Genomic DNA, 22,257 nt, shown 5'->3' with positions numbered 1-22,257 from the left:
TGAGTTGCTCGGTCACCATTGACCAGACGTTTTCAATTGGTGAGAGATCTGAGGGCGGCAGTCGAACACTTTCTGTATCCAGAAAGGCCAGTACATGACCTGCAACACGCAGTCGTGCATTATCCTGCTGAAATGCAGGGTTTCGCAGAGATCGAATGAAGGGTAGAGCCACGGGTCATCACATATCTGAAATGTAACGTCCACTGTTCAATGTGCCGTCAATGCGAACTAGAGGTGACCGAGACGTGTAACAAATGGCACCCCACACCATCACGCCGGGTGATACGCCAGTATGGCGATGATGAATACACGCTTCCAATGTGCGTTCACCGTGATGTCGCCAAACACGGATGAGACCATCATGATGCTGTAAACAGAACATGGATTCATCCGAAAAAATGACGTTTTGCCATTCGTGCACCCAGGTTCGTCGTTGAGTGCACCATCGCAGGCGTTCCGGTCTGTGATGCAGCGTCAATGGTAACCGCAGCCATGGTCTCCGTGCTGATAGTCCATGCTGCTGCAAACGTCGTCGAACTGTTCGTGGAGATGGTTGTTGTCTTGCAAACGTTCCCATCTGTTTACTCATGGATCCAGATGTGGCTGCACAATCCGTTAGAGCCATGCGGATAAGATGCCTGTCATCTCGACTGCTAGTGATACGAGGCCGTTGGGATCCAGCACTGTGTTCCGTATTACCCTCCTGAACCCACCGATTCCATATTCTGCTAACAGTCATTGGATCTCGACCAGCGCGAGCAGCAATGTCGCGATACGATAAACCGCAATCGCCATAGGCTACAATCCGACCTTTATCAAAGTCGGAAACGTGATGGTAGGCATTTCTCCTCCTTACACGAGGCATTACAATAACGTTTCACCAGGCATTGCCGGTCAACTGCTATTTGTGTATGAGAGATCGGTTGGAATCTTTCCTCATGTCAGCACGTTGTAGGTGTCGTCACCGGCGCCAACCTTGTGTGAATGCTCTGAAGAGCTAATCATTTGCATATTACAGCATCTTTTTCCTGTCGGTTAAATTTCTCGTCTGTAGCACGTCATCTTCGTGGTGTAGCAATTTTAATGGCCAGTAGTGTAGATCCGTATTCCTCAAGTGAAATGGCTGATGATGGTGTTGGTGGTTGTGGTGACAGCAAGTGTGTACAGTGAGGCCTCACCTGGAGACTGATGAGACGGCCGTCGTGCAGCCAGTGGAGCGGCGCGGCGCCCGGAGAAGACGTGGAGAGGGCGGCCGCCTCGCACGTGAAGGTTACGGTGCTGCCCTCGCGTACCACCTGCTCCGTGGGGCCCAGGATGCGGGACTCCGCCGCGCCTGCGCAGTAGTAAAGAGTAAGGAAGACCATGTGCTGAAGTCACTTATTGGTATGCATGCGACAGCATGCGTACCTGCTATGTTTCAAAACGTCATGTATGAAAGTGGGGGTTCCCGGTGTTAATACCTTGGGTTCTGTTGGTGACAAAAGACAGGGGTCAAGTGTTTTGAATGCCCTTGAACTAGGGACTATTTGTATCTTAGTATCATTACCCTACAGTACAGGGTGAAATTTGAATATTGTGCACTTTCTCCTGCTTTGGCAAGAGGAGGAAACCGGTTGCCTCTTTTTGCATTGAATCGGCTCTACAGTGGGGTTGATGGGACTTGTGGAGGCACTATTAGTTCAAGGGCGGTTCCTCGTAAAACTCCACAAAAATGGTTTTTTACTATATTTTCGCCGTCACCACCGGACCAAAACCCAGCTGATGATTCCAAGATGACTATGCACACAAATGGCAGAAATGTTTACGTTATCCTCCTAACATACCGATCTCGAGCATTCTTGAAAATTTTCTTACTGTCTTTCTCCGTTTCCAAAATAAGGAGGTTCAAATGTTAACTTACTTCTACATGTAAAATCCGATACGAAGTGAAATAGTAAAACATCGCAACAATTGCTCATATATTAACAGTATAATCTGCGAGAATTTATTTAGAAGATTCATCTTACCGTTTAAAAAACCTTTATCCATTATCGAGAAACATTCTCAAAACTTTTTTTTTGTATCAAATCTCAGCCCCGGAGTCTGAGGCAGCTGTACACAGCAAATGGTTGTAATTTTTACGATGTATTCCTAAGATCCCGATCTCTAATAACGTTGAAAATATTCTTGGTGTCTTAATCCGTTTCTGAGATACAGAGGTTCAAATATACTCTAAGTGCACACATAAAATACGTACGTAAAATGCGGTGTGAGGCGAAACCGTAGTTTATAAATTTACGTAGCACTGAGAATTATGGTGTAAAGTGTCTCTGTTGTCATCAGGAAACCCCACGTTGTGGTACTAATGGACTTGCAAAAATCCGGTCAGAGAATTGAATTATTTAAAAAAATGCGAGTATGTTCGTGACTCTCCCTGAAAAGAGGGGTTCCAGCTGCCTCATTCTATCTTTCTCAGCATCTTTAAAATTTTCGCATAAATTTTGGTTTACTAATATATCCGAGCTTTTTCATGCTGAGAGAGAACAGTGTCAGTGATAAAGAGAGGGAAAAGTAATATCCAGGGTGTCCCATTTATCTTGACCACCCTAAATAACTGTTTGTAAGGATGCAAATTACAAAATTTTTCAAGCAAATGTACTTTAGCCGTCAGGGGGACATCGATCAGCATGATTGCCTTCGTTGTAGCTTTGTTTTTTTACAAAGATGTGAATAGCGGCATGACTTTTTTAAATGACACCCAGTATTTTTTACTCGGTAATTCATTTCCTCTCCTAAAGATCTATTCAAAAACGTATCACAATGTACCATTCACTAAAACACAACGTTATTAATTACATAACACAACATTGACGTTGACGCTCCCAGCGCCTAGTGCAGGTACTCGGGGTAATGGAACACATCCACGTGCTGACGTTGACAGAGGACAAGGGTATGCATAAGTAGTATGCACACCCGTCATTCCGTCTGTGGTGTCACCGCAAGGCACCACACTTGCTAGGTTGTAGGCTTCAAATCGGCCGCGGTCCGTCAGTACACATCGGACCCGCGAGACGCCACTGTCGGCGCTAGCAGACCGCGCGCTGCCACTCGGCTGGTCTTACGAGACAAGCTAGCGCACTGGCAAGTTCCACAGCCGACTTAAATAGAAATGGTTCACTTGTTATAGCTTGAGATATCTCATTCGCAGAGACGCTAGTTAGCACAGCCTTCAGCTAAGTCAGTAGCTACGACCTAGCCAGGCGCCACACACAGTTTACGCATTGGCAATTGATCTACATGTGTGTGAAGCAATCAGAATCGTAAAGAAGTATTCGCAGTTCAGACTATAACTGCACTTGTAAATATTACTGTACAAAGTAAAGATAGACGTTCATCACTGATGCTGAATTAAAGCTAAGTATTTAATTGTATTCCTGTCTACTAACTTTCTAATCCCCTCACGTCAGTTTACGTGATAAACGAGTGCAATTAATGGCCACACCTCGTGATGAGACTAACAAGGGGAGGCCGCCAGTTGTGAAATTCAGATTCGATTCATACTGCGCATAATAAAAACTCATGGCCAAAAGTGTAATGTGGCAAAGCACCAAGATGCACTTCTCAGCCGTTGTCGAGGAAAGCGACAGTTAAAAGAAACCGTTCCGGTGAAATACTCTCTACGATTTATAATTGTGTACAGCGTCGTGGCGCAGCGGTAAGCGCTCGGGTTCGTAATCCGACGGTCGCCAGATCGAATCTCACGTCATGCAACTTTTTTTTAGTGTTTGTTTTTTGTAATTTAAATGTATACACACACACACCCATATATATATATATATATATATATATATATATATATATATATATATATATATATATATATTTATTTATTTATTTATTTCCCAGCAATCAGTTGCAACAATTATGCATATAATAAGTTGTTGAAAGTCGTTTGTCGTGGAAAAACAATACTTGAAATAAAACACAATATCACAAATAATATTCAAGTGGATACAATTTATTGATAAGTTCGGTATACACTCGCACATAATTAACAATTAGTGACAAGAAGTAGCTGGAGTATCGCACCAACCAGAGTGATAGTTATCATGGAAACACGGAAAGCAGAAAACAGTACGACATCGAGCACATCTGATAAACGATGCGTTTTTACAACAACAATTGTTTTTTAAGTTATCTGTTGGGAACCACACCTGATTGACATTCTGAAAAATTGTTCTATCGTTCGTCAGGTTTGATGCATACCACGCGTATCGTATAATATCGGCAAAAATTGGAGAAGACAATTGGTGGTGGACGACGGATTGGATTTTTATACAATCGTCTCTGGAGTTGATGTCACGGTTTCGCTCGATTAAAAATTCTATTCTAATTCGAACGTTTGACTTACACTATACGTATTCGTTTCGTAATATCGTTTCTACGTCTTCCGTTAACTATACGTGGTAAACATTAAGAAGACAATTAATAACATTTGTGAAATACAACTTTGTTTGCGGAAAACATAATGATGTTTGAAGTCGCCAGTTTTTCCACGACAAACGACTTTCAACAACTTATTATATGCATAATTTTGCAACTGATTGCCGGGCATTATATATATATATATATATATATATATATATATATATATACATTTGAATTACAAAAAACAAATATTAAAAAAAAGGTTGCATGGCGCGAGATTCGATCCGGCGACCTTCGGATTACGAACCCGAGCGCTTACAGCTGCGCCACGACGCTGTAGAAAATTATTAATCGTAGAGACTTTTTCACCGCAACGGTTTCTTTTAACCGTCGATTTTCTCGACAACGGCTGAGAAGTGCATCTTGGTGCTTTGCCACATTACACCTCCGGCCATGAGCTTTTTTTATGCTCAGTATGAATCGAATCTGAATTTCACAATTGGCGGCCTCCCCTTGTAAGAGTCAAATTGAGTGACTCAGCCGGGTCACCCCTTTTTCCGTGAGGCCCATAGTTCCGCCTCATACATAACACCGTCAACCATTGTCAGTTGAATGTACACCAACGAAGAAAAGGTAGAAATGCTACTCTTCTATGGAGAATGTAAGTTAGTAGAACAGTAATTGCAATACTGTTTTCTTATGTACAGGTACATTTAGTACAGCAATTTAGTCCTTTTAAATACTGTTGTGTAGAGTAGGCATACAGAAAAGGTTATCCTTTCTACAAACTGCATCGACATAACGATTCTTTTAGTGTTGTTGCTGTTGTTGTTGTTGAAGGTAGGCGAAAATGCTACAACTCCGAAGGACATGTAGGGACGTATCGTGCTTACTTGTAATTATCTTCAGCAGGCAACACTGGAAGCAGTAAATAATTCTTTCATTCAACGAGTGCACCAGTGTATCTGTGTCCAGGGTCATCACTTTGAGCACCTATGAATGTTCTGCTCCTTGACAATGGTACAGGAGAGTCAGTCAATTTTTTGTTATGGTTTTACACGGTTTTCATTTGTTTTCTGACAACTCTAGGAAATGGACGTGTTTTCGATCCCGGGCTCAAAGTCACTGTTGTGTTATGTAATTAATAATGTTGTGTTTCAGTGAATGGTACATTGTGGTACATTTTTGAGTACGTCTTTAGGAGAGGAAATGAACTACCGAATAAAGAATACAGGGTGCCATTTAAAAAAATCATATCGCTGTTCATATCTTTCTAAAAAACCTACAACGAAGACCATCACGCAGATTGATGTCCCCCTGACGTCTAAAGAACATTTGCTTGAAACATTTTGTAGTTTGCATCTAGACAAACAGTTAATTAAGGTGGTCAAGATAAGTGGGACACCTTGTATACTGGAAGATAGCAGAGAGTGGTTATTTTATGGGGAGAGCGAAGAAAACAGCGGCATTGTCGGAGAAGGAAAGGGTCACAGTGGCTCTACAACACAGTTGACAGTAGCCAGTGGCATAACAGTGCTAGGAAAACAGGAAAACAGTGAAGGAGTCAGTGCCAACGGGGAGGGGGGGGGGGGAGGGGAAGGAGGAGGGAGGAGGAATAAAGGAAAGAGAAAGTGGGTAACAGCCAGTGATAATAAAAGAGAATATATGGCACTGACACTAAGGAAGAGAGAGACAGTAACCGTGAGATAGACGGCAGCAGTAGAAAGGAAGCTTTGAGATAGCAGCAGTTAGAGAGAGCAAGAGGGAGACTGTGACAGAGAGGGGAGACTTTAGCATTAGGAGAGAACGAAGCAGACTGTGTCCATGACGCAGCAGACACTGAGAAAGAGACGCAAATATATAATAAGTTGGGTCGACTGAGGAGTGAGTGAGAAAGGGTAATATTGAGAGCATGTGGGTATGAAGAACTTACGGTGATAAACCAGTGGGTGTGTGTGAGTTACAGTTAGGGGAGCTTGTGGGAGTTTGAGATGAGCTTCATGTTAAGAAAAAGGGCTATATGTTCGTGTTCCAAAATATTTAGGAAAACTTTTAAATGTGCTGAAGAAGGTAAAATAAGGCAACTGGTACCCCACATTTCAGTCAGAGACTTTTAAATAAACAGGAACATATTTGCAGTTTTTGTGCTCCGATGGGAGCGTTTTTCGGTTGGTCGTGAATATACTTGAGTGTTTATGTAGTATGGCTTAGACCGGAACGGGACAAGCTAACGAGCATGGGCCAACAAGAATTCTCTCCTAGAGGAAACGGTTGGCGAGCGCTAGCAAACGGCATCCGGTCATGTTCGGTTCGAAAGCACTGGTGGTCCCTCATGTTCCGATGGTGCTCCGTGTTTTAACGAACCATCAAAGGAAGTCCGTGTCCTCTCCGTTTCGCTGTTAGCAGCACAGACAGCTGTCGTATTGCGTACGAAAGCTACTTGGTTGCTGTTGAGGCGTGTGAGTAGTGGACTCATGTGAAAAGACTATAATATTGATGATGGAAGACTGCAAATCTCATAGGTGGTTGTGGGGTCCAGGGGTCCAAAGATCCACAGCGAAAACGCCGAAGAAAAATAGATATGGTTGGTAGAGAAATGTCGATCACTCGAAGATCCAAGTGGGTACGCGAGAAAGACGATAAAATTTCATTGATTCCATCACGTGGGACGAATTAATAAGCACAAGGTTCGTACCTCTTTTTGTTAAAAAAGAGTAGCAATAAATTTCCTTGAAAACAAACGAGTACAAATTAGTGTCTCTCATTCTGACTAAAATAAATAATTTGCGAAAGACCTAATCATTCTCGTTGCATACATTTATGGTAGCAATAATTACATGTTGATTTATCACTGTAATTATAAAGGTGATAACTTTATAAATAAAAATAATTTTACCCGTGATGAAGCCATTTACACTGTAACAAACAACATAGTTTATTTTATCATGTAGTCTGTGTGATAGCTAACATGTGTATTTCACATCTCATTAATCACGCTTTATTGGCATTATTTTCTTCATATGTACGTTAATAAAATCTTTGATGTATTTCGCCCATGCTACCGCTAAAGTAGCTATTTAAATGGCATACAGTCAGTAAATATTTCCAGTTGTTAATAATCATTGTGTAAATGCCGAACTTTCTTCTTGTTACGTTGATCGTCAGCAGCTAGTGTTCTGCTTTTGAATTTCATCTTCAGTTGTAATGAGCAGCCAGTGAAAGGCGTCGTCTGAGAAGTGTGGAATGTCTTCACTTCCTAGTTCACTTTGCTCGCCTCGCCAAGGACAATGCACGCGCCAATTGAAATAATCCTATCCGAGTTTCGAGTACCAAAGTTTTTGTATTGTGGACATAACTTGTGACATAATCGAGTTAAACCTGTTGGGTATTATTAAAACAAAAAATTGATAACGCAGAGCTTGATGGGTTGACGTGCTATGCTCGTTCTCTAGTGTTACCTGCGATGTGAAGACGTCTTCACAGGTAGAAGCGAACGGTAGTGAACACTGGTGAATCGTCTGCTAATGCTCTTTCGCGTGTGTTTGCTTCTTTGTCATCCTATGCCCCTGAGCAGGACTGACAAAACTGTACACCCCACCTCCAGTAAAATAGCTTCCTGCATTTTTTTTTCTACACAGATTTAGAAAACATGACGGTCCTGTAGGTAGGTTTTATTAAAAATTAAAAATTTTATAATAAATTATTGAAAAATATTAGTTAAAAGAACTATAGTGGTACCCCCTTAATCTAGTAAATAAATTACAACTTGTGTAGACTTTCTAATAAAATTAAAAGTAAAACCAAATCAGCGCATTGTCTATGGCACTTACTGCCTACTGATTTTAGGATGTGTGTAATAAGGAATATGCCTTGGCATCTCGAGGTGTCGGGTGTTCTGCCACCCACACAAATTATTTCGACAGCGTGATTCGTTGTCTTCATCAGGTAAAACCCGAATTGCTAGTCCAGTGGAATGGGTCCAATACTTATACCTACTACATTTCCTCTCCACGATCGGTTCTAGGCGCTTCGTCTGCGTCTAGAATCGTTCCGAGACGTGCCGCTTGCGTCCGCTGCGCCTGGTAGCGAGCTGATGTCCCGTTTTCCGTCCGGTGCACCTGGTGCTCTGTCTAGGATTCGTTCCCGCTGTCCGCATTCTCAATTCCTCTTTTTGTTGAGTTCCACTGCTGCAGCCGCTGTACTTCTGCAACTCTAGTGCAGGATCCGAGACTTCGCTGAGTCGCCACCCACTGTCACGATTAGTGAGATTTTCTACCACCCATATCTCTATTGCCTCTCTCTCCCAGTATACGGGAGTCTGCGCCAAAACCATCTATTCTTCATACATCACTGCACGCTTAGGCTTTAGACAGTGCTCGGCAACAGTAAATTTCGTTGTCTCTCTCAGAACGAATCCCTTGAGTGTGAGATCACAAGTTCAGTCTTTAGTCAGTCTCATTGGAAAGTGTTTTATTAATATCACAGGAAAAACATTAGATCCTAATGACTCCACCATATGTATCACGAGGGCGACAGAATTTGAGTGTCCGGGAGGTGCTACGGGATATATTTCGCCTGCTTTAGCTGGGTGGTAACGTGCTTGCCTCCCATGTGGCGGACCCGGGTTCGATTCCCGGCCGGGTTGGAGATTTTCTCTACTGGTGGATTGGGCGTTGTATTGTCCTTATCATCCTCAGCACCGGGACGCAAGTAGCCTAATGTGGCGTCTACTGCAATAAGACTTGCGCTTGGCGGCCGAACTTCCCCAGATGGTGCCTCCGGCCATCAACGCCACACGCTCATTTCATTTCATTATGGGATATATGTATGACATTTCACAAAATGGGCATCGTCGACATTCAAGAAATGTTCAAAACAAACCATTAACTTGCACCATGAACACCGAATGTAAAGTGGCGTACCACAGTGATCGCAAAGGTTGCCACCATCAAGATCGAGTTACAAACAGTGCAGGACATTCTTCTAGGTATCCACTCTTAAAGGATGCATACAGAACCACACTGTTGTAACGGGGTAATGAGAATTAATGGAACGTGTTGGTGTGCAACCTGATGCGAAACAGTATCTCGTGATGCTTATCGTGAAACTGGCTATCCTTTAAGGCGAAACTGTTTGCCCAGTAGTGTAAAGTGGCATGAATTGCAATGACCACACTTTTCAGGAGGGGTAGTTTGCTCTAAATGAGTATGATTTTTATACGCGGACCAGGAATGAAGCAAAAACAAATTATTTTGACCAACTATTTGGCAAAAGCAATGCTCATACCATGGGTGTAGTTGTCTTACATCCTTTTTCCCATGTTGCTTGCTGTGACGTAAACGTCTCCTGCAAGATCGCGCACACGAGAAAGAATCGCACGGGGCAGAGCATCTCCAATTTTTGGCAGCACAATAAATAACTTTCCAGCCAGTTTACCATCCAGATTAACAGTCGAGATAATTGTATACGAATACATTGAGGTTTTGATGTTAGTTGATCTTTATAGAAGTCTCTTAGTACCTCTAATTTCCAGGTTCCTTTCACATGCATTTCCTCTTCAATTTAAAATTGGTCGGAGTTGAATACAATTTCCTTTGAACGTTTGGATCAGTTTGTTTACGTTATCTACATATTTTCGGGAGGATCCTACAGTTTGCTGTGCATAGTCAAGTGAAGCTTTGTTTGAAATTTCGTTACCTTACGTCTTTGAATTCTGTAGCACTGTTTTAAGTTATACAACGATCGACTGCTTCCTTTGAAATCACTGTACATAGGTCGATCGAGCATCCTTTAAACGCGCAAAAACCAGTGTTTGTAACAAGTGCCCCGTGTCCTCCCTTGAATATTCGTAGTTTTTCTGATGCACTACATAGCTATATTACTGCGGAATTATTCGAAATATGTTCATATTTTTTTTACTGTGCTGCGGGTGACCTTCCATGTACGTAATTATGTTTAGGACTAGCTCCATGGACAACGATTGCCTTTACTACGTTTCATTGATGACGGGATTTGTGGCTTCCTATCCACCATGGTTGATGAACTAAAGGGCTCGATACCTCTTTCAGTATCGCTTTCAGTTGTGAAGGACGTATCGTTATCAATGTACTCCTCACGTACACTGTCCCCCCAGTCGAGCGTTATGACACCAAACATTCCACTTTCAGAAACGTTAATATTTCATCTGCCATTTCTTTCGCATTCTGTGAAATTCCTTGGATTCCTTTCTGACGAAATGTCAACTTTGGCAACTGTTATTGTAGATATTATGCAATGTTTGCTTGTTTATCGTTGCCACTGGTCTGCTTTGTACCAACACTACTAGCACTGTATCACTGTTGTGAGTTACTCGTCGAACAAGCAGTTCAACTACGCCCCATGCTGGCTCACCATTGGTTACCTCCAGTCCCACACCCCGTTCCCGTTAGCAGCCAATATTGTGATTGCATGGCCGACAATTATGTGGGGCGTCGGATGACGGAAACGTCATTCTCCTTTTGTTATCTCGCCCTCAATCGGTTCACTGGGTTCCTTGTCAGTCGGCTATGCCTCTCACGTTCTTCATATGTGATGTCCACTGTCCTAGTTGTTTGGACAAATGTACACTACATGCCATATCGGCGAGGTATATTATAAATTCCTGGTTTTCGTAAACCAAGGTCATCTTTAAAATAACCCAGTATACCTACCAGAGATTTCAACAGATCACAGGGCAAACTTGAAGAAGGCTTTCTCAGTTACGAACACTGAGGGTAGACAAGATATGTGAGTGGCTCGAAGACTTCTTAAATAACAGAACCCAGTATGTTGCCCTCTACGGCGAGTGTTCATTAGATGCAAGAGTATCGTCAGGAGTGTGCGAGGAAAGTATGATAGTACAGGTGTTGTTCTCTATACACGTAAATCATTTGGCTGACAGGGTAGGCGGCAATCTGTGGTTAATTGCTGGTGATGGCGTGGTGTACGGTAAGATGTTGAAAATGAGTGACTGAAGGAAGATACGATTTAGACAAAATTTCCATTTGGTGTGATGATGGCAGCTAGTCCTAAATTTGGAAAAATGAGAGTTAATGCGGATGAGTAGGATCAAACTTGCAATGTTCAGATACAGTATTACTAGTGTCCCGCTTGACGCAGTCAAATCGTTTAAATATGTGGGCATAACATTGCATAGCTATATGTGGAAGAAACGTGTGAAAAATGTGGTAGCGTAGGCGAATGGTCGACTTCGGTTAACTGGGAGAATTTTAGGAAAGAGTGCTTCACCTATATATATGACCCTGGTGCGACCTATTCTTGATTACTGCTCGAGTGTTCGGGATCTGTACCAGGTCGGATTGAAGGAAGACGTCGAAGCAATTCGGAGACGGGCTGATATATTTATTATTGGTAGATTCGAACAACACCTAAGTGCTACTGAGATGCTTCGGGAACTCAAACGGAAACCCTGGGAGGGAGGCACGTTCTTTTCGAAAAACACTACTGTGAAAATTCTACTGCCGTCAACATACATTGTGCATAAGGACCACGAAGATAATGTATGAGAAATTAGGACTCATATGCAGGCACACAGACAGTCGTTTATCCCTCGCTCTGTCTGCGAGTGGAACAGGAAAGGAAATTACAAGCGGCTATACAGCTTACCCTTCGCCACGCATAGTACGGTAGCTTGCGGAGTATCTGTGTAGGTGTAGACGTAGATGAGAAGTCTGTCTACAATGGATAGCATTGATTCATTAACTGTGCGTAAATAACTAATTACAAATACATGAAAAGAGCTGTATCTGACAGCTGAGAATTATCTTTCTAAATTGCATATTTATTATTTTTTCTTTCGGATTTATTTGTTTTCAGAAAAGCAAACTCATTGGTTATGTCACTGATATTAAGTTTAGCAGCTGTGTCGTAGTCTTTAGACAAGAGGGCTCAATTTTACATCCTGTTTTCACTCTTATTCAACCCTACATTTCAGTTTTTAGTTCTACGTGAACGCAAGTGAAACGTGACTGCCTTTACAAGATGTTGCGGTCGCTGGCACTGTCATACATGTTCTACAAGCTATTTCGATTTTTCGATAGGTATCTATTAACGCATACTGTGAAAAATGTTCACAGTATCATAATGGGAAGCGGTGTCCATGCTCTTCAGCAGCTCTTTCATCTGGAGCTTGAAAGCAGATATTTCTTTAACTATCTGCAATATATCGATATATATATCTGGCACCAAAATCAGCTGCACATTTTTAAAGACAAATACAGAGCCATCATTTACGCCATTCACTGACAGCTGACACAGTGATACATACAGGAGACCTGTTTTTCACTTCGTTTGTCATTCTGTGAAATACTCTGATGCACTCTATCTAAAAACATGATCGTTCCAGAGATGTCAGCATAAATCGAAAGCTTCAGTCCAATGGCATATTTGCAGATTTGCTTAAGCATCCGCTCGATGACCGCTAAGACCCTTAATACCACAGCGAAGTAGCAGAAAGAACTCCTTTGGTGAGTATGAGTGAGTTGTACAAGCGGTAAACGTGTCGCCACATAAATCATGTTAGCAATATATGCGCAAAACTTAAGGACGAAAGTAGCTTTCGCATGATGTGCAACTGCCAAGTAATAGTAAAAGATCTGCGCTGTTCAAGAGCGTTACATGCTCTACCAGGTGTGACGAACAACACTGAATACAAACAGTACTAATGAACTCTCGTCGCCGTTCTACCTGTTACAGCGAATTGAAACTAATCGTTTATACCCGTCAGAGGTTAATATGTACACGAAGGTACATTGATATTAATTTTCTTTGTATTAGTCGCACTATATATTCTCTTTTGACAGTCAAACTACAGATGCCACACGTCGTCCTTCACATCTCATAGTGATGTGCCCAAAGGACCATAATGCACTGCATTGTAAGGACAGCAAGGTGTTAGGTGTACCTCTATTAGACCTAACATTCAGATAACATTCAGGTGAATGAAATGTGCTGCAATGTATTCCACTGACGTGAGTGCATAAGCATAAGAATAAAGGATACCATATTTTTAAAGCCAGCATTTTTTCATAATATTACAGATTGACACCTCATTCCTGTTGTAGTTCCTCGGTGTCTGCTGCATTACGGTTCTGCGGCTAACTACCCCTTTACTATAATTTATGACTGTGTGTAGCTCTGTAGTCTGAGACCAACCAATCAGCAACGTTCTTTCTTGGATAACTCTAGCTGTCTCGAGCAAAGAGTATTATTTCACAGTTTTTAAATTGCGTTCTTTATGTGTGTGGAAACGTGAAATGGTAATGAGTCCCGGGTTCCCGGGTTCGATTCCCGGCGGGGTCAGGGATTTTCTCTGCCTCGTGATGGCTGGGTGTTGTGTGATGTCCTTAGGTTAGTTAGGTTTAAGTAGTTCTAAGTTCTAGGGGACTGATGACCACAGCTGTTAAGTCCCATAGTGCTCAGAGCCATTTGGTAATGAGTGCCCCCGTTATTTAGCATGGCAGGTGGTCCATTAATCGCAATAATTCATCCACTTTTCACAGAGTTCTTCTGGTTTGTCTAGTCCCAATATTTGTAACTCGGAAGTAGAACAAGGTACTTTGTTGAAGCTGTGTCGTGTGGAGTAATTGAATGCAAACAAAAAAATCACGAGAATAAGAGATGTAGCATACAATTTCGTGTCACCATGACATATGTTACACACAGTTGTTCAATTAAGTATTTGAAGCAGCCAGTCGAGTACAAAAACGCAATTAAGAGCAAAACCAATTTAATGAAATCGGAAGTAATGTAACACTAAAAATTTCATTCGTTGTCTTAAATTCTTGGATGAATTAATACCAGAAAGTAATGCGCCTTAATGATATAAACAATTGCATTACGATATAAACAACTGTATTTCATGGAATGTACTATAGTTACCTGCTTAGCTATTGATGTAGATTTTCTGGCAATATAATTTTTGCTCTCAACTACAAAAAGCCGTTCTTCTTAGCTTAAGAGGTGTGCCTTGACACTGTATTCTCAAAATATTTTGCTCTGAAGCTCTTTTGTTTACTTAACGTTTTTCTTTGCATCCTCCAAGAAGTGTGATATTGTGTTTACAATGCGTCTCATTTATACAAGACAACTTCTTCGTCGGTTAGTTTTTCTTGCACAGTCAAAGGGCGAATCCACAAATTCATTATTCTTTTAAGACTGGGTGTTTTCTCAAAAGAGTGAACAATGGTATTGTTAATGTCGTGAATAGTCCTTAAATCCGATGACAGTAGAAAAAACCTAGTCTTACGTTTAAATTAATTTTTAAAATTTATATTCGTTTCTCTATATTCAAACTCCTTACTGGGAAACTTTGTAGTGAATCCAATTATTGAAAGCTGTCGGGAGGAAAACTGAGCAGTTACCTTAATGTTCAGTTAGCTTTTTTTCTATTATATACGACAGAACTGTGTATCCCAAATCACTGTTATGAAATTTCGTAGGTTCATGTGAAAACAGGGACTGCAACATTTGATCAAAGGTCGTATCGTATAAAGTTCTGATCTGATACTGATTGCTTTGAAAGTTATTAATCGTAGTCAAGGAGTTCTTGTCCAAATGGTAAAACTACTTCATTGCAAATGCTGTACAGGGCAACACATTCCGACTACCATGTTCAGGATCGACCTGTTATTCGTGGAGAGCAGCAGCGAGTAACTGGCTTTCGACAATACGGTTATTGCAGTCAAATACTTGAGGAAAATCTTCGCCTTTGACAGATACCAGAAGATTGCGGTAGTAGTCTTATACAAATGGTGACTCACCGAATATTCTGAAGCAGCCGTGTGCTGTCGAAAATGTCTTCAATCGAAACAAGTTTACCTGCCGAAGAATTTTGTCCGGCATTTGTCGGTTATAAACTACATTTTCCCATACTCCTGCACGTATTACACATCAATCATCAAATTTAAAAACGCTGCCAAAAGGTATTTATGATTGTTGTAGCTAATTATATCTTAAAGTCCGGAGTTAAAAGGTACAGCGAAAATATTTCACTACTGAAAACCATACATGCTCATGAAATGATAGGACGGAAATAATAAGAAAAGATGTAGTCAAAACACTCATATCAATGAAACAGCGAAAGCCTATTGCAAACGCAATTCCTTTGCAGAAGTTATTGCAATAACACGTAAAGTCTAAAACAACTTATATGTCATGCTAACGAAAAGACTTCTCACCTGTGTGCGTACCCGGCTTCCATGTCCATCCAGTGTCAGATGAATACGGAGAATCACCTTGATTTTGATTTGGTTCTGTAACAGAAATGAAATGACAGCGTTAATATGATCCCTTAGAGTTATTATTGGTGATCGTAAATTAGAGCGAGGATCCTGTGAAAAAAAAGACTTCATTTTATACAACGCAAATCCTTAATACAGCCTGAAAACTCTTGAATGCGTAATTCTTATACATAATGAAATTAAAATATTTGTAAGAAACAGTGAGTTACCATAACGACAGTCGAAATAATCCGAACGACTTTGGAATTTTTACTGTAGCTGCTGTGACGATTGTACCATGTTCAGCCTCGTAGCTGAATGCAGTCCATTTCACTTAAATACGGTATGTTAACAGGGCTATTAAGGGAAGTAAGTGTACGTACATACTTAGTGTGAAGCGCCATCGACATTATCTCATGTGGATGGTTGGAAGTCAGAAATTATTCATGTAGGTGACTGTTTTTCAGCTGATCACTTCAACAGAAGGTTGAAAGAAGCTTAGGTTGCTAGTTACATGTTTCGTTCATCATCAGTAGGATATATCATATAAACTGGAACAAATTATTTTACACTCTGTTTAGTGCAGTTCATATTGGCTACCTGCTGTCGTTTACAAATCAGTACAAATAACAACAAAACCATTTAGCCTAGTCACAGCAGTAAATCGAATCATGTAAGTTAAAAGTTGTTAAATAACAAATCTTTTATAGAACAACATTGGATGGCAGGAAGATAGATTTTCAGCTCGATTTCGAGATTTGTGGAAACAACTTTAGCAACAGCAGTATTCAGCCCATTTTGTGGTGAAGTCAGTTCTAATGAAGACAATTTATTCTTTTCAGATGAATTACAGACGCGGCTATTTTTGTACTTAGGAACATAACCATGATCGCACCTGAATGCGGCAAGGAACTTGTTTGTGGAAGGAAAACATTCTTAACGCTGAATTATTTCAGAATGTTGTTCTGTAAGATACTACCGAATGAAAATAAGCAAAGTGCGTCTATACATTGATTTGTTACTCTACGAGACTTGTAATTACTTGAAAAGGAAATGTGAGTGAACGTAATTCTTTAGGAAACTCCATGAAGTATTTCAGTTACTAAATCGTGTATCTGTGCTAAGTTTGTCAGTGGTGTTGCATTATTGTAGCAAATTAGAGTTTATGATCCGGAGTCAAATTTTAATCATTTAATACCTGTTGTGTGATGAACATCTCCACGAGTTAAATTAATGTCGGACTGGTGCTTAATGGTGTACACTTTCAGTTCCCGTATGTTTATTTTTGACAATTTTGTGTGGCAAACGTATTGAGAAAAAAAATACTGCTTTATTCTCTAGCCTTTGTAGTATCCTGAAACTTCCTCGCAGTCTAAAACTAAACCTGGGACTTTTGTCTTTCGGGAGCGAGTGCACACTCAGCAGCAGATTTAAAATTCATTCTGGAAAATATTTCCAGTATCCTGTTCAAGAAATATGCTCTTGATTAATTTTGGTGGACTAGTGTCTGCATGCATAGTGTAATTACACATATTCTACTTTTGGATAAATAGCATGATTCACATACCGGTTTTATTCCATCAGATAGTGTATCGAAGTGACGCGTTAGACGTGAGTTACTAATTCTTCTAGCCTTCTGCTACATATATACAGTTGCTTTCCGTATGTGCCTGCCAGTTACAAGGCCGGTTCATTCCCTACCACTCTGATTTTTCTACAGCCATTGTAGACACTCCAAGAAAGATCGAGCAGTGGTTAAATAATTTTTAACATCAACAGGAAAGACTGGTGAGGCACCATACTATTGCGTCCCGTTATTAATTTCCACCATTCAATAGTAGTGAGAGCGTATGAACAATACATGTTAAAACTGAAGTTATTATTCTGACACACCAGAAGGAAGAAAATATTGATTTTAATCAAATTCGGTATTTAGGAAATTAAAACTCTCTCAAAAAATTCATTGACCTTCTGAAAACCTTCCAGCAGATAAAGAGAAAACATTCGTTGAGTTGTTGTTAGAAAGCCATGACCAAAATTTTTCCATGTGTAGTATTCCAATTCGTTTCCAAGAAACCATTAGGCTATTCTACACCTTCTTCAATCGAGTTGATTCGTTAACATTTTTCACTCGAAAAACCGAAAATTCAACGATAGTTTTTGAAGAAGTTAGTAGCTTATAACCTTATTACTCATTAAGAATCTAAGCTTCCAAAGTATCGACATGGAAAGCTACAGTCATTGTAGTGACACACGGGCATTTAGTACAAAAAACGGTTAAGGTTGCTTAGTGAACAATACAGGGATAGATGATGGGAATTATATGAAAGACACGAAAATAAACAAATGAAACATTGAATAGAAAGGAGTCGGTGTCGTATTTACATGTCTGTTGATAGTGAAATACAAGTAGGGTGGTCATGTAATCAGGTGAATTGATGGTAGGCAGACCAAGTAAATACTTTGCTGAACTCCAAGAGCTCTGAAAACTCTTAGAAGAGAACCTGGTGGAACTTGAGGAGATAACTTTAGGTAGAACGAGAGAACAACATGGCGGCGCCTATGAGAAACACTCTCAGCCACGTTGACTTACGTTAGTCCTTGGCTGCAATGAAAATGTAGCTAGATTTTGATATCGTTTGCCAGACACACACACTATTATTAATTAAGTGTTCTTATTGATTGTATGACATAGCCCCATGCATTTCGATCTTTCGTTCATCATTCGAAGACGTGTATACGTTCTCAAACGAGATAAAAATTATCCTTACTGTAATTAACAACACACTCCTCCTTTAAAGTCTATAGAAATCAAATTAATACACACACACACACACACACACACACACACATAAACATACACACACACGAACACACGGATATACACACAAACACACAGCGACATACCCATGAATTCTGCAAAGCCAAACTCACATACAGAAGCAGCTGTCAAGACTTTGGTCTAACGAGCCTGCAAATTCCATTTAAATTCTGAAACTAAGAAAATTAGTGAGATAAATTTAAATAATGGATAAAGTCAAAAAAAGACAGGAAGGTACAGTAAAAATGCAGGTAAAACTGACTGGCACCTGATAGCTTTGAGGAAAAATAACGTAAATAAATACGGAAATACACCATATCCAACAAAATAATATCAGATCAAATCCAAAAACTCATCAAAACCGCGGTCATCACAATCACTTTCAGCAGTAACAATAATCTTTACAAGAGAACATCAAGCAGACACACAGCAAATGTGATCAGTCTCGAGTGCATAAGACTACTTCCGCGCAGTGTCGGTGCCTTTACGTAGGACGTCTGAGAGAAAATTCAAAATGCTGTTCTCAGACCATGTTAACGGCTTCAGACATGATAAAGTGCATAGTTCTGCAGAAGCTACATCTAAACCACAAGCCGCCGAGAATCGCTAAACACTCTCAAGCCACTCCACATTTTTTAAACAAAGAAAGGACACTACTTGGGATTGAGGAACAATAAATATACACTGAATTGACGACAGTCATGGAATACCTCCTAATAGCGTGCCGTGCCTCCTTTTGGCCGACACACCGTAGTGCAGCAGCTCGGTGTGGCGTGCTCTCAACAAGTCATTGGCAGTCCCAAGGAGAAGTACTGAGCCATGCTGTTCTACAGCCGTCCATAATGGCGAAAGTGTTGCCGGTGCAGAATTTTGTGCAGGAACTGACGTCTCGATTACGTCGACGGGGTTCACGTCGGACGATCTGGGTGGCAAAATCATCCTTTCGAGTTTCCCATAATGTCCTTCAAACCAGTCGTGAATAATTGTGGCCCGCTAACATGGCGGATTGTCATCCATAAAAATTTTATCGTTGTTTGGGAGCATGAAATCCATGAATGGCTACAAATAGTCTCAAAGTAGCCGAAGATAACGATTTCCAGTCAATAATGGTGTAACCTCCCCACAGAATTAATAAAATGAACCATGAGCCAAGTTAAACTCCCCACAAGAAAATATTTTTATAAGAAACCATGAACCGTGAACCGCACAAAATAATAATTAAATGAATTTTTAAATATTGTAACCTCTGAACAAAATTAATTTTAATGTAACCTCTGAACAAAATTGGCTCCCATTTATAATCTCCGTGCAGAAATGCATTCACATTTAATGTAACCACAAAATTCAATTCCTAAACCCGGAAATAATTTAAAAAAAATTCAGTAACCTGGTAAATTTTATGACGACAGCAGCGCTGCGCCTCGGCCCTGTATTCTGAATAAAAAAAGGAAAAATTCTTACCTCAATAAAAACTGGGAATATATATCTGCTCTATTGTAGAAATTTTTGGCACAGCTTCGTGCAATGCTGGCGTATATGTTTTTTTTTCTGATTCTTGGAAGGAATGATCATGCATTGGAAATATTCTTTAAATTGAAATGAATGCTTTTCTTTAAACATTTACTTTACATTATGAAAATTATTATTGCGGCATTTTTGAAAGAAGTTAATGACAGTTAATATACATTACTAGATATGCGCAAGGCTGCTTCTTTACCTTCTACAATAATACTCATCCTCCAGAGTCCCGACCAGAGCAGACTGCCAACACGCGCAGGCACGCGCCGACTACTGTCGACTACAGCAGACTAGCACGGACTGAAGACTAACGCAGACTGACTACTACGGAATACTACTACCAACTGACTACTACTGCCGACTCGCGCCGACTAGCGACAAGCAACAACTAACTACATACTACTCTCTGGTCAGAGATTCTGCCATGCCTCGCCCATCGCCGGCAATGCATACGTCTTACAATGGCTTCAGTTGGAGATGAGGACCGAGTCCATTCCATGCACACACATCCCGTTATGGAGCCACCATCAGCTTGCACAGCGCCTTGTTGATAACTTGGGTCCACAGCTTCGTTCGTGGGATCTGCGCCTAACTTGAACCCCAGCAACAGTTCTTGTCAACTGAGATCAAGACTCAACCGACCATTAGATCACGGTTTTCCAGTCGTCTAGGGTCCAACAGATATGGTCACGAGCCCAGTACAGGTGTTGCAGGCGATGTAGTCATTTATCAAAGGCATAGAACGTCAGTCGGCAGTAGCCGTGATCCATTAACGCCAAATTCCTCGTCACTTTTCATTCTAACGGATACGATCTTCTGCGTCCCACATTGATTTCTGTGGTTATTTCACATAGCGTTGCTTGTCTATTAAAACTGACAACCCCTGCTCTTCGTCGTTAAGTGAAGGCTGTCGGCCACTGCGTTGCGCGTGCTAAGAGAAAATGCCTGAAATTTGGTATTCGCTGCACACTCCTGACATTGCCGATCTCGGAATATTGCATTTCCTAACGATTTCAGGAATGGAATGTCCCACGCGTCTAATTCAGCTACAATTCCGCTTTCAGAGTCTTTTAATTCGCGTCGTGCGACCATAATCACGTCGGAAACCTTTTCACATGCATCATTTGATGACATCTGGCAGCTCTGCCAGTGCACTGCCCTTTTATACCTTGTACACACGCCATACCAGCGCCATTTGTAAACTTGTGTATCGATAGCCCATAATCTCTGTAGTCTCAAAGTATCTGAAAAATAATGCCAAAAAAGTGAACCAATAAATGAGGCAGTTGATTTTTGTAACTTTAAGGATCTTACAGTGTACACACAAATGCAAATCAGTTTCAGTGAACTGTTTATAACTATGACTTGAAATATTCTTAAATTCAGTTTTGTATCTGCGTGAAATGCTAGTTTTTGAGGGAACATAAAGAAAAATACCTAAGTCACAGTGTCGAATATCACTTCTTTGAAAATGATAGTTTATATAGAATGGTATGTATCTTCGCACCAAAGCAAAGACTTGCATCCTGGCCTAACGACCCTGCCTTGTCACGTGACAAGGCAGAACGTATTTTATTTTATTTTTGAGCATAGCTTCTCTAAGTTTGGACCACTGATTTCTCGCAATGTATTTTAAGGTTGCCCAGAATTTCATTCTAATGACGACACTCTTAACAGGTGTCGAAACCTAGGTCAATTGTACCAAACAATTATTTGTGACTGGTTGCCTGTATAATTCCTATGTTTGTCTATTTTTATACTTTTACTGAAGTCATTGATTCTCATGGGGAATTTGTCCAGCGTCTACAGACAATAGCAGAATATTCCGGCCGTATATATTTTGTGCACTTATAACATGTAATTTGACTTCTTCTTTCTTCTCTATACAGTATGCACATCTTCTCCTTTTCTTGGCTGCTGTTTTCACTGCCCTTCCCAGCTCTGGTGCTACTAATGATATGATTGCCTTCTTTACACCTGCTAGTTGCTTTCCAAAACTGATGGTGTAGGTCCACCGTCTCACTTTTTTATTGGTAGCCAGCATCACCCAAATTATGTACGCTTTCATTACACTTACTTAGATCATGTTGAAGAGCACCACCAGGAGTCATCGCCTTTTCTCTCTCTCTCTCTCTCTCTCTCTCTCTCTCTCTCTTCGCACTGTTGCATCGCGTCTTTTGGTCCATCATGCCAACGCCGCCCTTGTGGGACTGTATGTCATTATAACTTCCGAATTCTTTACTTGTGATGATG

At 40.8% G+C, this 22,257-nt stretch overlaps 1 protein-coding gene across 1 annotated transcript in view; it reads right to left on the bottom strand.

Annotated features, from left to right (window-relative positions):
* The window catches only part of LOC126413147 (lachesin-like), a 669,513-nt gene that overhangs the window by 134,391 nt on the left and 512,865 nt on the right, over positions 1–22,257 (bottom strand). Inside the window, exons 3-4 of the mRNA XM_050083041.1 lie at positions 15,624–15,698; positions 1,179–1,333 (exon numbers count right to left, since the gene is read on the bottom strand). Coding sequence (XP_049938998.1) covers positions 1,179–1,333; positions 15,624–15,698 — 230 coding nt within the window. The remainder of the gene's footprint in view (positions 1–1,178; positions 1,334–15,623; positions 15,699–22,257) is intronic.

This window comes from Schistocerca serialis, chromosome 7 (genome assembly GCF_023864345.2).
Source record: "Schistocerca serialis cubense isolate TAMUIC-IGC-003099 chromosome 7, iqSchSeri2.2, whole genome shotgun sequence".
Classification (NCBI taxonomy): Eukaryota; Metazoa; Arthropoda; class Insecta; order Orthoptera; family Acrididae; genus Schistocerca; species Schistocerca serialis.
The sequence above is the reverse complement of the archived record's forward strand: the minus strand, read 5'-3'. Positions and strand labels throughout refer to the sequence as shown.